At 34.8% G+C, this 17,087-nt stretch overlaps 1 protein-coding gene across 1 annotated transcript in view; it reads left to right on the plus strand.

The window, feature by feature from the left end:
- The window catches only part of LOC107568537 (synaptic vesicle glycoprotein 2C-like), a 32,362-nt gene that overhangs the window by 9,821 nt on the left and 5,454 nt on the right, over positions 1-17,087 (plus strand). Inside the window, exons 2-8 of the mRNA XM_016254499.1 lie at positions 2,157-2,337; positions 5,549-5,700; positions 11,762-11,792; positions 12,074-12,209; positions 12,318-12,428; positions 13,480-13,568; positions 15,307-15,471. Coding sequence (XP_016109985.1) covers positions 2,157-2,337; positions 5,549-5,700; positions 11,762-11,792; positions 12,074-12,209; positions 12,318-12,428; positions 13,480-13,568; positions 15,307-15,471 — 865 coding nt within the window. The remainder of the gene's footprint in view (positions 1-2,156; positions 2,338-5,548; positions 5,701-11,761; positions 11,793-12,073; positions 12,210-12,317; positions 12,429-13,479; positions 13,569-15,306; positions 15,472-17,087) is intronic.

The following is a 17,087-nucleotide window of genomic DNA, read 5'->3' on the forward strand; positions in this document are numbered from 1 at the left end:
AAAAAAAATATATATATATATATATATATATATATATATATAATATGTGTGTGTGTGTGTGTATATAATATTAATTTATATATTTGTATTTTTTTAATAATATATATTATTTATTTCTCTTGATTATAAACTATATTTGTAATTTTAAAAATAATTAATGTATGTGTGTGTGTCTGTGTGTGTGTGTGTGTGTGTGTGTGTGTGTGAGTGAGCGAGCGTGCGTGTGTGTCTGAGTGTGAGTGAGTGTGTGTGAGTGTGTGTGTGTGTGTGTGTGTGTGCGAGCGAGCGAGTGTGTGTGTGTGCGAAACACTTGACTGTTATACTGTGGATGTGTGTCTCTGAAAGCAGCTCTTTTGCTGATGGTGGTGTATAGGTCTGTGCTGGCGTTAGCGAGCCGCAGTATTCAGTGCTGTCAGAGAGTAATAGATGAGCGGGGCGTCCCAGCACGTCTGCACAGGAAGATAACACACACACAGAGAGAGAACAGCTCATGAAGAACACAGAACGCACTGAGAGATAGAAAGAGATGAGGCTCGGGGTTTCCACTGGTTGAGCTTCTGCACAGCAGATGGGCTTCACTTACATACTGCCACATAAATCAGGGTTTTCATTGCCATATCTTGAGTGAGCGGACAGGACTGGATTTATTGCGTGCATATTTGAGTGTGTGCGTGTGTGTTTTCTGGACTGAACTAGTGCAGATAAATCAGTAGCATTGTTCATCTTGAGTAACTAAAAGTCCTGTGTAGGTCATCAGGATTTAAACGAAATAAGCGTGATTGTAGATAATAACTGATGATGAGCAAATGAGTTTTCATTTTTTAGCTAATAATCTTTATCTTTTCTCTTAAAGGGACAGTTTACCTGAAAATGAAAGTTCAGTCATCACTTTCTCACTCTCATGTTGTTCAAAACCAGTATGACTTTCTTTACACAAGATACACTGCAAAAAATAATCTCTCTTTTATTTACAACTTCACAAAAAAAAATTTTTATAGTGTAAATAAAACCAATATTGTTGTATTATTATACTATTTCAGTCTTTCTGCTTAAAATCTCATATTTATTTCAATGTGTTGCTGTTTTTTGTAAGTATTTATTAAACATACTAGCAGTTTCTGAGTGAAAATTGTTGCAAAATTAATTTCTAAATTTTTTTTTGTGTATTTTGACCCCAGTATTAAATCTCAAATATTATATAGATTATAATGTTCTTCAAAAAAATGTGTTGACATTTTTAGGTGAACTATCGGTGGACTGTGGTTTGGGATGATGGAAACAGATCAATGCAACTAATAACAGCAGTGTGTTATTTATGTCACAGGCTGTTATTGACCAGCTGCACTGAGTCCAGCTCTGCTTTCCATTACAATCAATACTGATCAATAAATTACAGTCACCATATGACTACACAGAAAATGAGATCTCTTGAAACCACAATTGTTTCTCCTAATCAGCAATGAGATTAAATGCACATCAGATGGACACTTGCTGTGAGAGATGAGAAAATCTCTCATGAGATCTCAACATTCATGTGAGAGCTTTTACTGTACTCTTACTGTACTGTGTCTCACTTTTGTCTGTTTTTATTTCTCCAAAGGAACTGCATGAGAAACATCTGAGACAAAGCCAGTGTTGTTATTGTTAACTAAAACTATTAAAAATCAACATTTTCTAATTGAAACTAGGCTGAAATCAAATAAAATACAAATAGAAGATGGAAAAACTTAAATCAGGAATGTTTTTGGAAACTAACTGAAATAGGTAAGTTTAATTTAAAGTACTAAAATTACTAAAACTGAAATAAAAATTAATTAAAGCTAAATTAAAAAAAAGAAATGTTGCCTTGGCAACTAGCTGAAATAAAAAGTTTTTCATATTGTATTTTATTTCAGTTAATGTTTATTTCAAATCAAGTAATAGAAATGCTTTATTTAGGGTTTTAATTTTAGCTTTAGTTAACTACAGTAACCCTGAAACACACACTTTCTCTGTATATGCTGTTTCACACCCGTGTTGTCAGCATTTCACGTGTGTGTGTGTGTGTGTGTGTGTGTGTGTGTGTGAGTAAGTGTGTGTGTGTGTGTGAAGTATAATGTGGTTTCTTGTTTCCCTCTGATGGTGAGCTCACAGTCTTCCTCGGCATGTGTCTGCAGGCAGTGTGGTGTATCTGGGAATGATGGTGGGCGCGTTCTTCTGGGGTGGTCTGTCAGATAAGGTGGGTCGACGGCAGTGTCTGCTGGTGTGTATGTCAGTCAACGGCTTCTTCGCCTTCCTGTCGTCCTTCGTTCAGGGCTACAGCACCTTCCTCTTCTGCAGGATGCTCTCGGGGTTTGGGTGAGTTCATAGTCCATCCATCTTCTGCTTTCATGAGCTTTCCTTTACTTAGCTAATGACTGTGGGTTCATTAACTGCTCCGTGAGGAACGATCACTGATGACGTGTGGGAAAGGTCATTCAGAGTGTTCTTAAGAGAAGAGAATAGAGTTCAAACTTAAATATACTCTAAAAAATGCTGGGTTTTTTCAACCCAACTTTGGGTAAAATATGGACTAACCCTACTTTTGGGTTAAGAATTTAATAAAAAAATTTAAACCAACAGCTGGGTTAGTCCATATTTGACCCAAAGTTGGGTTGAAACAACCCAGCAATTTTTTTTAGAGTGTAATAGATATCACCACACTTACCCAGTTGATTAATCACGCTACATTAAGATAAAAGTTTTCTGAAATGTTACATTTAAATATGCAAACAAGGCATTATCTAATTAAATACACAATTTGCATACATCTAAAGCAGAATTATTATAGTTAACTAAAACCATAAAAAGCATTTTTGTTATTTGAAATAAAATTAAATGTAGAAAAACGTATTTTAATTCAGCTTTCACATTTTCATTTAGTTTTAATTGAAGTACTAAAACAACTAAAACTAAAACTAATCAATACAAATTAAACAGACATAACTGAATATTTAAAAAAATACAAATAAAAATGACAAAAGCACAACAAAATTACTGAAACTTTAACTAAAACTAAAGTGAAAACAGAAAATCTAAACATAAAATCTAATTTCAAAATATGAACAAAAACTGTAATAGTATATCAATGATACTAAAATAACACTGGAATAAAGCCAGGCTCAAAATCCATGCATTGAAATCTGCAGATGCATATAGATGAAGTGCAATAAAATAAAGACTACTTTTCCACTAGTCTGAAAGAAGATTAATGTTAACAGGCCAACATCTTAAAATTGACCAGTGTATGAAAAAAAAGCTTTTCCTGTAGTGTCTCGCCTTAAAGGTGAACCATGTCATTTCTGCACCATTAAGGGCAAAAAAGTAAAATGCAGAGCCATTCAAATTGAGCATTTGCTGTCTTTAAATTCTGTTGATGAATGATCATGAACCTACCAAATGCTTGAATAATTATCCATGAGAAGCTCAGGATTTCATTCAGGAACACTCACTATCTCAGTTAATTAAAGAATCCTGGTGCAGTCAATTTGCATTGGTCATACGAAGTTTAAATTTATGCATGCATTTATTTATGCATGGAATTTTTAAAGAATTGAATTATTATGCATACAACGTTATACATTTAAATGTATGCATTTTCTGTCCTGTAAAAGAATAGCAATAAACTACCCATTTCCCAGCATTCCCACTTTTTGAATTCATAAATAGGAAGTCAAATGTTTTGAAAGCGTCAGTGTTTCACAATTCAGGGAGTCAAAACACAAATAACTTACTTATAGTCACTTTTAACATTAAACTGATGGTATTTATAATTTTATGGAGGCGTTCACATGTGTTCGGCTCGATTATTTGTACAAGACTTGAAATCAGCCTTTGATTTCGATGTGATAATATGATCTCATGTAATAATAAACATTCACTGTTAAGCAAATAAATGCATCATTAAGTTCCAACATTGCATGATAAATAAATCTGCTGCAGATTTTTATGTAGACAGATATGTTTTCAGATAATGGTACATGTGCAAAAGAAATGCTAGCACTGACATTTTGTTCCTTTGAATCATTTTCTGAGTATTGGACCACTTCAGGACGGTAGGGATATCCCACATCCGACTTAAAAACTATGCTAAAACACAGAATTGAACACACACACCCACACAGAGACAGAGACACCAGCTCTGAGTGACACACACCCACTCTCAGTCAGCTCTTCTGCAATGTCACAGTTGTTTTAACCTCCTGGCACAGACCCATAACTTAAGAGGAGAGAGAGCGAGAGCGAGTCGGGAACAGTGGAGGGTTTTATTGCTAATTGAATTTCAGCGTCGTCTCCTGCCCTTGCAGCAGTGCAGTGACTCCAGACTGAATCAGCGTCTCGAGCAGACTCTCACAGCCGGGGTCAAAGGCCACGCCGACTGCAACAGACGGTGTTCAAAAATAGCTTGATGAACTACTAAGGAAGAAACTGTGCTGAATTTATCTGAAATACTTTAAAATTTAATTAAATTGATCAAATGTGACTGTTACAAAAGTGTTCATAATGTTACAAAAATTATATTTCAAATAAATGATAGATGTATATTTATAAATATAAACTTTAATAATAAGTATGTATGATATGTGTATGTATAATGTGAGATGCAAAACCTGTTTCCACTCTAATAACCATAGAAATATGCTGCAGAGATGAATGTTAAAAGTAAAATGGTAAATTCTAAGTAGGTTTTATGATGCTATTGATTGACATTAATGATACCGGATTTAATTAAGACCTACACTTCTGTTCAAATCATTTGGGCCTTTTTAAAAAAAGGAAAAGACATTAATACTTTTATTCATCAAGGACAAATTAAATGGATCTAAAGTGCCAGTAAATACATTTATAATGTTACAAAAGATTTGTATTTCAAATAAATGCTGTTCTTTTGAACTTTCTGTTCATCTGTGAATCCTGAAAAATAAAAAGTATCACCGTTTCCCCAAAAATAATGAAGCAGCACAACTGTTTTCAACATTGATAATAATCAGAAATGTTTCTTGAGCATCATATTATACTGATTTCTGAAGATCATGTGACACTGAAGACTGGAGTAATGATGCTGAAAATCCAGCTACAATCACAGGAACAAATGACATTTTAACAGATATTCACATAGAAAATATACTGTTTTTTAATCAAATAAATGCAGCCTTGGTGAGCAGAAGAAATGTCTTTCAAAAAAACATTTTTTCAAACAAATAATATTTGCTAATGTTATATTTTAAAATATATAGGATGAAAATAAATGCAAGATGTCATAATATTCTAGGACACAAATCTTGATTTCCCACACTCCTTTTAATCACAGGAACAAATGACATTTTAACAGATATTCACATAGAAAATATACTGTTTTTTAATCAAATAAATGCAGCCTTGGTGAGCAGAAGAAATGTCTTTCAAAAAAAATTTTTTCAAACAAATCATATTTGCTAATGTTATATTTTAAAATATATAGGATGAAAATAAATGCAAGATGTCATAATATTCTAGGACACAAATCTTGATTTCCCACACTCCTTTGCAGGATTGGCGGTGCGGTTCCCATCGTGTTCTCATATTTTGCTGAGTTCCTGGCCCGTGAGAAGCGCGGGGAACACCTGAGCTGGCTCTGCATGTTCTGGATGTTGGGCGGGATCTACGCCTCAGCCATGGCCTGGGCCATCATTCCACACTACGGTGAGTGACGGCACCAATCGACCAATCATAAAGCTCCGCTTCTACTGTACACTCTCAGAAAAAAAGGTACAAAAGTTATTACTGGGGTGGTACCTTTTCAAAAGGCACAACTTTGTACCTAAAGAGTCCATGTTGGTACCTTAAAGGTTCATATCAGTATCCAAAGTGTACATCTTAGTACCTAAAAGGTACAAAAGTGTGCCTTTTGAAAAGGTACTGCCCCAGTGACAGCTTTTGTACCTTTTTTTCTGAGAGTGTATATCTAGTCATATCACCCAATGACTGTGCAGAAACCGTGATCAGTGAGACTCATCATTTCAGATTCATAAACCACAGCGGCTAGCTTCATTTGCATTTATGAGTGACTAAATAATTATATGCTTGTGCATGTAGAATGCACATTAAAATAGATTTTTGGAGCTTCTCTGTGGTTTTGCAATCAAAGGTGCAAAGTGTTTTTTTCTTCTTTTTTTTAGTTGCTAGGGTGTTCTGGGTGGTTGCTAGGTGGTTTTATCCTGTAAATAATTTTAAATAATACACATTTAAATAATACACAAGACTCTGCTGTCCAACTAGCAGACAATGTTAAACAAAGCAATTTGTTCATTTTTGATACCTGTTTTTATTTGGTGATTATTTGATTAAATGTATAAATATAAGCAATTAAGCCAATAATGATTACAACAATAGTGGATCATTTATTAATATTAATTATTTCAAATTATTTTAGATCAATGAAATATTGATAAATAAATTATTTACTAAATTCACTAAATATATTTTAATATTACTATGTAAATATTAGTGTATATATATATATATAAAACGTAATGAAATTACATTTATATTATTTATATCTCTAAATATATATATTAATGATTACGAATTTTGGTGTTACTTATTACTTATGATGTAACTTTTTAAATTAAGAAAATATTAAGAATATATTATATATAAATAATGTAAATTTGTTATAATTTGATTACATTTTATAATATACTTACATTATTTATATCTGCACATATATATTACATTATAATATCTAATTAAATATATTTAGAATATAAATACTATAAATAATTATAAATTATAATAAATATAATCAATTATAATAAATTATAAATAATATAAAAAATAAAAAGTTTGGGGTCAGCACTTGCTAGATGGTTTCTTCCTGTAAATAATGTCCAGCAATATGTATTTAAATAATGCATGAGGTTCTGCCATCCTGCTAGCAGATAATATTACACGTAGACACCGAACAAGACGCAGTTTGTGCAGAATGAGACAAATGTTTGTGCTGATTTCACATAACTGATCCTGCGGGAGGCGTTTTGTGCTCTTCTGTTTAACGGGAAGCCTCTGTGTCCTTCATCATCTCATTATGAGCAGAATATGATGCGTGATTTCCCGTGAGAGAGTGTAAACAGGAGCAGAAATAACGGCGCTGCTGCTCTTCTGCGAGATACTGTGCTGTAATTGAGGTCAATTGATTAGCATCTCTTGTTTTAGCTGCATTTTTGTGGTCAGGAGGCAGTGGTGTGTGGCCAAACGGTTCTGCCGCAATGACTCCATCACTGCAGGAGCACGGCGAGAGGCAGGTGAAGGACTTTAGCGCCGGTGAAACCGTTTAAGTGTGTGAGTGTGAGTGTGTGTGTGTGTGTGTGTGTGTGTGTGTGTGTGTGTGTGTGTGTGTTTGTGTGTGTGTGTGTGTTCTGCGCAAAGTTGGTTAAAATTTCAGACACAACTTCCAACTTTTGTTCTCAAGTAGAAATTAATGCTGTCAGGATGTCTTGATTTGATCAAAAGTGGCTTTTGCATACGTGAGCTGAGATGCTAACTAAGCTAGTGTGTGGATTTAGCTTTAATTGGAAGATTTACTGCAGCATGACCTCCACATTAATGTTCAAACTCATGTGTCTTATCAGATTATGTTAAAATATATTTGATAATTTTATAGTTTCATCTGCTTAGACCAGTTTAGACCAGCTTAAATTTAGTTTTATACTGTAAGATGCTAGCATTTTGTTAGTTGGTTAATTAAGATCATAATTGTTCTTGAACCAGCTTAACTTGTGTAACCACACGCTCTAAAAAAATGCTGGGTTGTTTCAACCCAACTTTGGTCAAATATGGACTAACCCAACTTTTGGGTTAACTTTTCAGATTAAATTTGTATCCCAAGTCAATAATGTTCATTTGTTAAGTACTAGTTTAGCTGATGTATACTAGTTTGTGATGGAAGGAGCTAGCTGTGATAGTGTGTTATTCACTATCTGTGTGTGTGTGTGTGTGTGTGTGTGTGATGTTCGTCTTGTGCTGGTGTGTGTCTGTAGACTCACTGGTCTATGAACACACTCCATTACACACATAATCTATATAATTAGATTCTCTATGGTGACTGATAAGCACAAACCCATGGGGTTATTCTTCACACACACACACACACACACACACCCAGTGCGCCGCAGTCCTGAAATGAGTGTAAAGAATATTAGGAGAGACGCCTGAGATGAACATGATACATTTAAAGGAGACTTAGCTGAGTATGCCATTATTTTTCCTGAGCCTTTGAGATGTAGGTGTGCTTGAAAGCGTCTGGGCCACTTTGACTCAATGTTTCCAGTGTGCTCTCATTGGGACACAGTATTTGTGATCTTGTATATTGTTTAGGATGGGTAGTATGCAGGTGGAGAGAGAGTGAGCGAGCAGCTTTAAGCGTGTAATATTAAGTCTCATCTCTGTGGTGATGTTTCTGTGTCCCTGACGGCCTCTTACAGCCACGAGTGAGTGATTGCACTAGAATCGAGAAGACATTAGTGCTCAAAGACTACAGGGCTCTGTGTGTGTGTGTGTGTGTGTGTGATATTACCGCCCATATAGTGAGTTCCCTTTCATGGGAACTTCGAACTGCGTCCTCTAGGGAACGCTATGGGGAACGTCTCGTCGTGACCCGTGTCTGAAGCATACATTGAAAAAACACCAACTCGTTGGGAGCTACACATCATTCTCTTCTTCGTCTTCATTGACTGTTCTGTTTGAAGCGTGCATTTCCAAGGAAAAAGTAAGAGCTATCTCTATTTATTATGGCGAGCACTAGCAGAGCATTTAGAAGGTGTGTGCATCCATGTCATCGCTATTTGACACCAGATGACACACACGATCTATGTGTTGTTTGTTTGGGCGAAGAGCACACACGCGATGTCCTCGAGGGCTGCTGGGTCCAGCCCAGGAAGAGCAGGAAATGGATGAAGAGAGCGAAGAAGCTGTGGTTGAGCCTTCTCAATCCTCCTGCCCTGCATATGATGAGCTCTTAAAGGTTATGGATCGCGCCACGGCAAGGCTTGACTTGCTGTGGAAGCGGACTAAGGAAGTGGCGTCGCGAGGTTGTCTCGAGGAACGTTATCTTTCTGGCTATAACCCTCCAGCTCAGGTGAGCCTTCCTTTCCTTCCTGATCTCCATACTGAGACACTGCGTCCTCTAGGTTTCTTACCATGCTGCGGACGCAAGCTTCAGACGAAGAAGTGAATGATGTGTAGCTCCCGGTAGTGACGTCATGGCTGTCGCCGGCCAACGAGTTGGTGTTTTTTCAATGTATGCTTCAGACACGGGTCACGATGAGGCGTTCCCCATAGCGACCCCTAGAGGATGCAGTGTCTCGTTCCCTACTCAGGGAACCATGGTTACATAAGTAACCTGAGACGTTCTTGCATCATCAGCTAAACTGTAGCCCGAAATGAAGACAGACACAGTTTTATGCAGCTGTATTTACTCAGTGCAACTTATAACATCCAAGTGAAAGATAAAACACCAACACGTCAAAAAATAAATAAATAAATAAAAAAGCAGAATCACTGAGTTGGAAAAAAGAATCACCCCTTGTGTCAGTGGTTTGTTGAACCACCTTTTGCTTTAATTACAGCCTTAAGTATAGCCTATATACAGTATATTAATACATATATTATTAAAATGAAAAAAATCTGCTTATATTTATTTTTTATTCTTACATAATATATTGTTGTATTTTTTTCTATTTATTGATTATATTTATTATCATACTTAGTACATATATATATATATATATATATATACATTTGTATATATGTTGAATATTTGAACATTTGTTGAATATTTATTTCTTTATTCTTACATTACATTCTTGCATATTTATTTCCATGTTTTTATATGTATTTGTATATATAATTATTACAATATATAATCATTTTATTATTTAAATATTATTGTTAGAATATGTAACATTACCTCCAGGTGTAATATATAACATTATTTATTCATTTATGTATTTATTTTTATAAGAAACTTGAAAAATATTTTCTTTGCTGTGTTCTTTTCTTTTCTTTTCCTTTCTTTTCTTTTCTTTTGCAGGTTTGGTCCTCCATACAGCACAACTCATGAAGTTGGTACTGTGTACAGTATATTGAATATTGAAAGGAAAAACATTCATTAAGGGAATTTAAAGGAAGTTCATCCAAAAGTGAAAATTCATTATGTACCTCATTTGCTCTTCAGCATATTCAAAATTTGAACGAAATTTAAAAATGTAAACTTTTCGACACATTCAGAAGACTCTTAATACGGTGCACAAATCACACAGGATGAACTTCTGTTATGGTGTTTCTGGAGCTCATCAGCCTCTTCTTCTGTCATCGTACTGAAAAGAGCAGCGTGAACATTCTGCTAAACTCCATTTGTGTTTGAAGTGAGATGAGAGTGAGTAAATGATGACAGAATCTTCCTTTAAAGCATTTTTTCTGGTCTAAGGCCTTTCTGTCCTCTAAGGCACCTTCATTTGTACTCTCCGTTCCCCTGCAGCTGTCCTGTAAGCATCGCGCTCGCTCCATCGCTCACTGCTTCTCTGTTTCTGAATCAAACACACACACACACACACACACACACACTCACACTCACACACACACACCATATGGTGCCACTCCGCCACTAGACATGCTGCGCAGCGTCAGAGAGCAGCAGCCATGTGGAAAATGATACCAACTTTAATGATTATTTTTCAGTGAGAGTGTGTTTTCAGCAGTATTACTCCTGCAGGCATTCTTAATCGACTCCTCTTCACACACACACACACACACTCCCAAACAAACTTATTCACTGTGAAATTCAGTCGCAGAGGCTTCTCAAAGGCTTTTGTGGAACCGCATTGTCACTAACAAAACTGAAAAACACCATAGTGTGCAGGGCAAACTAACAATAATATTAAAACCATAAAAAACATTTCATTGCTTGAAATTAAATTAAATAAACATAACTGTAACTGAAATAAAATGAAATAAAAAATCTTAAACTTATTTTATTTCAGCTAGTCGCCAAGGAAGCATTTCTCATTTTTATTTAAGGTTCAAGTACTAAAAGAACTAAGACAAAATAAACTAAAACTTATTAAATATATATATATATATATATATATATATATATATATACATATATAGAGAAAGAGAGAGAGAGATAGAGAGAGACATTTAAAAAAAAAAAAGATAAAAATAATACAAAATTAAAAAGACTTTCAAATAAAAACACAAAAAATTTAAATATATATATGATACAATAAATATACATTGAGTATATCAATGATACAATAAAAAGTACAGCATTTTGGACATGGTGCCATGAAAAACCATCATTTTGTGTTTGTTACCATGGTACTACCATGTTTTTTTGTTTTTTTTGACAAGGTACCATGGTAATACTTTTTTTTATAAATGGTATCACCATTTTATTCTTTGAAGTATCTCAGAGTATCATGTAAATAGTGCATAATTATGGCAATCATTCAAGCTGTATATCAAAGTAACATAATATTATATGAGACCATCATTGTACCCTGGTAATGCCACGTTACTTTTTGTTATAGGTGTTTTGTGCTTTTAAGTTGTACATAAATAATCTCACATTACTCTTAGCAAAAAAGTTGAATAATGTGTGTAAGCATGTTTTTCACTTGGGCCAATAAGAGATCTACATTGAAAAGATGTGTGTGTGTGTGTGTGTGTGTGTGTGTGTGTGTGTGTGTGTGTGTGTGTGTAGGCTGGAGCTTCAGCATGGGTTCAGCGTATCAGTTCCTTATATTTATTTGAATATTATTTTTATATTTTTAATCAATTTTATATTGATTTTTATATTAATTTTAGTTTACGTTTTGGTAATTTTGTTGTGGGTTTTAAAAAGTAATTTCTGTTGTGTAATATTGTGAAATATTATTACAATTTAAAATAACTGGTGTCTATTTAAATGTTTTAAAATGTAACTTATTCGTGTGATAGCAAATTGTTTATTTTATAAACACTAACATCATGATTTACTGGAAAGCTGCTTTGAAACGATGTGTATTGTGAAAAGTGCTGTATGTAAACTTGACTTTATGTGTGTACTCTCTCATCTACAGGTGGGAAAGCATGACGAAGCGTGGATGGTTCTCAAACAGATTCATGACACCAACATGCGAGCGCGCGGAGAGCCCGAGAAAGTCTTTACTGTGAGTCACACACACACTCACACACACACACACACACACACACAACCAGCTTGACCTCTTGACCCCACTAGCACAGGTAACGTGACGTCTCTCTGTCTCCCCCTGCAGGTGAACCGTATTAAGATCCCCAAGCAGCTGGATGAGCTGGTGGAGATGCAGTCGGAGTCGGCAAACCCTGTGGCCAAAATCTTATTCAGGATCAAGAGCGAACTGCGCGGCGTGAGTGAACAAACGTGCAGATCTCCCACACATCCACATCAGATCCTCAGATCCTAGACAATTTATACTACTGTTCCAAAGTTTGGGGTCGGTAAGATTTTTTAATGTTTCTGAAAGGAGTCTCTTCTGCTCACCAAAGCTGCATTTATTTGATCAAAAATACAGTAAAATCAGTAATATTGTGTAATATTAGTATAATTTAAAATAACTGATTTCTATTTGAATATATTGTAAAATATTATTTATTCCTGGGATGCAAAGCTGAATTTTCAGCAGCCACTACTTGTCTTCATTCTAATATGCCGATTTGCTGCTCAGAAATGTCATATTTCTTCTTCTTCTTCTTCTTTTATTATTATACAAAGTTCAAAAGAAAAAATGAATTTTTTAAATAGAAATTTTTGTAACGATGTAACATCATCTTTTGATCAACCCTTACTAAAACTAACCATGGGTAATTTTCATAAGGAATTGAATGTGTCGTTGCTGAATAAAAGTAAAATGTATTTTTAAAAATTCTTAGTGAACTCAAACTTTTGAACAGTAACATTTCATGTTTTCAAGTTATATATATATAAACAATTTTTATGGTAAAACAACACAAGTTGTAAGAAAGAGGCAGATATATTTATTTAAAATCTAAATTTTCAAATTACATATTTTAATATTTTTCAAGTGTTTTTTTTTTTACTTGAACTATTTATTTATTATTTTATTTTATTAACTCCTATACTGTTTGACCACAAGAAAAAAATTTTGAGCAAAATCTCAATGCTGACATTGAGTGCAGAAAAAGATTTGCAGCTTGAAATGTGGAACCGTTTGCATAAATGCCTCTCGTTTAAAGAGAGTAAGTCCCGCTAAAGTCCAGCTAGGACTCAAACGCATCAAATGTTCTGCTGATTCGTCTTTGCCTTTGCATTTCCTAATGCTGTGATGAAAGGAAATCAGATCCCACTATACACAGGTGTTTTATGTGCACTTAATGCATTAGTTTGACTCTGTCTGTGTGTGTGTGTGTGTGTGTGTGTGTGTGTGTGTGTGTGCGCAGATCTGGCTCACGTTCCTGAAGTGCTGGGATTACCCCGTCAAGGACAACACTGTGAAGCTGGCCGTGGTTTGGTTCTCGCTGTCGTTCGGGTGAGACTGTTTGTCTCTAATATCCTCCGTCTGATTGGCCAGACCAACCCCTGAATCACTACCCCTGTAGTTACACACATTATCACCCAATTATAGTGATTATAGTGATCACACACTGTTTGTGCCATTTAGAGTACAATATCATCAGATTATATTGTATTGTATTCAATTGCATTCTATTCTATTCTATTCTATTGAGCCTTGTTCCGATCAGGAGACACAGTTTTTCTTCCTCTCAGTCTCTCTCTGCTGCTCTCTGGCACTGAAATGAAGTATTGTCCCTATAATCACTGTGTTTTAAGTAGCTGTCTTGCAGTGGTTAGGCCCAGGGGTGGAGCTGCATGAGGGGGACCAGGCACTGTTTAATTACTGTATTTATTAGAGCTTAAGCCTGGATGGACGGGCTCAGAGACAGAGCTCTGTAGGAGGGCTTATATCAACACTCATGTGTATGGAACAGCCCGGTTTACTCACAAAATCACACTAAGACTCCTCTGACCTGGCTTTTCTGGGACATACTCTATTCTATTCTAAAGCCATGTCATGTTCTAATCTGTAAAATAGCCAGTATACATTTAAGTTCAATTGAAATCTATATATTAATAGTCCAAGTTAGATTAAAGAACTATATAAGTGGCACAAGAATTGTTTATTAGAAATGTTTGCGAGGTCAAGTGTCATTCATTATTACTAATTCTTAGTGTATACTAAATATACTTAGTGTGCTGCTCATACCAACCAGTGTTATTTCAATATTATTTGTATATTTATATAGTATTATTTAGTAGTATTATAGTATTACTACTAATATAATGAATTATTAGTTATTATAGTTAGTAGTAATTATAAAAAATATTGTATTTTCATCATTTTTAATTGTTTTTGTTTTTTTAAATGTCTATATATTTTTATTCATTTTTAGTTATTTTAGTACATCAAGTTAAACTAAAAGAAAATTAGACTGTTTCCTTGGCAACTAGCTGAAATAAATAAGTTTAATGCTTTATTTTATTTTTATTTTTCATTTAGCATTTATTTTATTTTAAGTAGTCATTTTGTTATATGGTTTTGTCATTTTATAAATGACAAAACTTATTTTCTTAAACTTATTTTATTTCAGTTAGTTGTGAAGGCAACAATTCTATTTTTTTTTTCATCTGTTTTATTTAGTTTCAGTTAATAAAAACAATTTTTAATAGTTTTAGTTTGCAATAACTACACTTCCACTAACCTAGGTTATTAACAGAGCATAATCTAGTTTACTATTCTAGTCTGTCGTACCGCGGTTAAGATGGTTTCAGGTTAACAACACCACTAAATTTTGGTAAAATCACTCTAAAACATGGCCTCTCATGGCTTATTGCTTTATTTCTATCCTATTCTATCACTCTTTTCTTGACTCATTTCCTTTTGTTTTTAGTCTTAATAAACACGTGTCTTCACTCTGTCACAGACCAACTCAAGCTCACACACTTCAATACAAAATAAAAGAGAAAGTCACACACATAAAAGAGGACTCACACACTAATCTCTAATTAAAGAGTGAACAGATGCTTCTATCGCTGCTCTCTGTCAGACTGAAGCCCACTGCTGAGGAGCAGAAATTAATTAACTAAGCGCTGGTGTCACCACCTGTGTTACACACACACACACACACACACCTCAGCGAGCTTCAGTCCCTGTTAGTCACTCAGACGTCACCCGTCAGCGCTCTGATTATGCCACTTCCTGTGCGCAGGTACTACGGTCTGTCTGTCTGGTTCCCTGACGTCATAAAGCACCTGCAGGCGGATGAGTACGCGTCCCGCGTGAAGATCCACAACAACGAGCGAATCGAAGATTTCACCTTTAATTTCACCCTGGAGAACCAGATCCATAAAAACGGAGTGTTTCTCAACGACAGGTGAGTCTGTGTGTGACAGTGTGTCTGTGCTCTCATATTAAAGCTCATATTCTGCACTTGTGTTGCATTTTATATGTTGAATTCCACTTATTATCTCCATCAAGGGTTTTTTTTTGCACCAAAAACAGTCATAATTTAGTTTTTGACGACCGTTGTTCCCCCTCCTTTACAAATAAACAGGCTGTTCTTCTGCTGTGCTTTTATGATGACATGATCCTTTTTAATTATAATAAGAAGAATTGTTATAAATGTTAATAATAAAAATTGACACACTGAGTATCTCACAATTCTGATTTTTTTCTCACAAAGAGTTTATATCTCACAATTGGAAGTTATAAACATTTCACAATTCTGACTTTTTATTTTTTTTTTTTTTTTAGAATTCTGCATATACAGGTGCATCTCAATAAATTAGAATGTCGTGGAAAAGTTCATTTATTTCAGTAATTCAACTCAAATTGTGAATAAAAAAAACCTGTACATCTTGCGATTCTGACTTTTTCCACAGAATTCAGAGTTTATATCTCGCAACGATCTTTTTTTTTTCTTTCCCAGAATCCTTAGTTTGTATTTCGCAATTCTCACTTTTTTTTCTTGGAATCCTGAGTTTACATCTTGCAATTCTGCAATTTTTCCTCTTTTTTATTTTTAGAATTTTAGAGTTTATTTTGCACAATTCTTTTTTTTCTTCAGATTTCTGAGTTTATATATCGCAATTCTGGCTTTTTCCTTCGGAATTCTGAGCTTACATCTTGCACTACTTTTTTTTTCTTTGAAGTCTAAATTCTGTTTTTTTTTTAAAGAATTTGTTAGAGCCACTGAATAAAAAATAAAAAATGTAATCTTAATAAAATCTTCTTTCGTATTTCATGGCAAATTAAGCTTTCATATGGTTGCAAGTTCTCTTGGAACGGGATTGGCTGTAGGTGTTGATATGTAAATGTGGGCAGTCATATGTTAATGAGCTCATGCTTGTGACGTCATAATCATGAAGATTTCCTGAAGATTTCATTTTAGTAAATGAAGCTGGTGTTTGGACATTTTGGGTTATGAATGTTAGAAATCAAGATCTTATTTCAAAAGAGCAAGAAGCATTGAGTTTTCCCTTGATGTAAAAAGGAGATTTCATACGCCAGTGAACTCTGAGAGGCCTTTCCATGAAGTCATCTTATCTACTTCAGCTCCTTTGTGTGAAATTAAATCCTGAAACTAAACATGCGTTTACAGGAGAGATGAGCAGAAATAGAGTCGATCTTCAGCTGCGGTTAATGCTGGTCATAACGTTTGCGTTCTGTGTGTGTGTGTGTGTGTGTGCGCGCGCGTTTTTGTGACAAATGAGGACATAAATGTGTATAATGACAAAGGTATAACATAGGTATTACAAGGAGAAGGTGACTTTTCAGGACATTACCCCATGTCCCCACTTTTCAAAACGCTTATAAATCACACAGAATGGAGTGTATTGAAAATCTGAAATAGCAGAAAGTCTCCTGTGAGGGGTAGGTTTAGGGGTAGGGTTGGTGTAGGGCAATAGAATATACGGTCTGTACAGTATAAAAACCATTACACCTATGGGATGTCCCCACTTTTCACAAAAACAAACCTGTGTGTGTGTG

This window comes from Sinocyclocheilus grahami, unplaced genomic scaffold, assembly GCF_001515645.1.
Source record: "Sinocyclocheilus grahami isolate Dianchi unplaced genomic scaffold, SAMN03320097.WGS_v1.1 scaffold1255.1, whole genome shotgun sequence".
Lineage (NCBI taxonomy): Eukaryota > Metazoa > Chordata > Actinopteri > Cypriniformes > Cyprinidae > Sinocyclocheilus > Sinocyclocheilus grahami.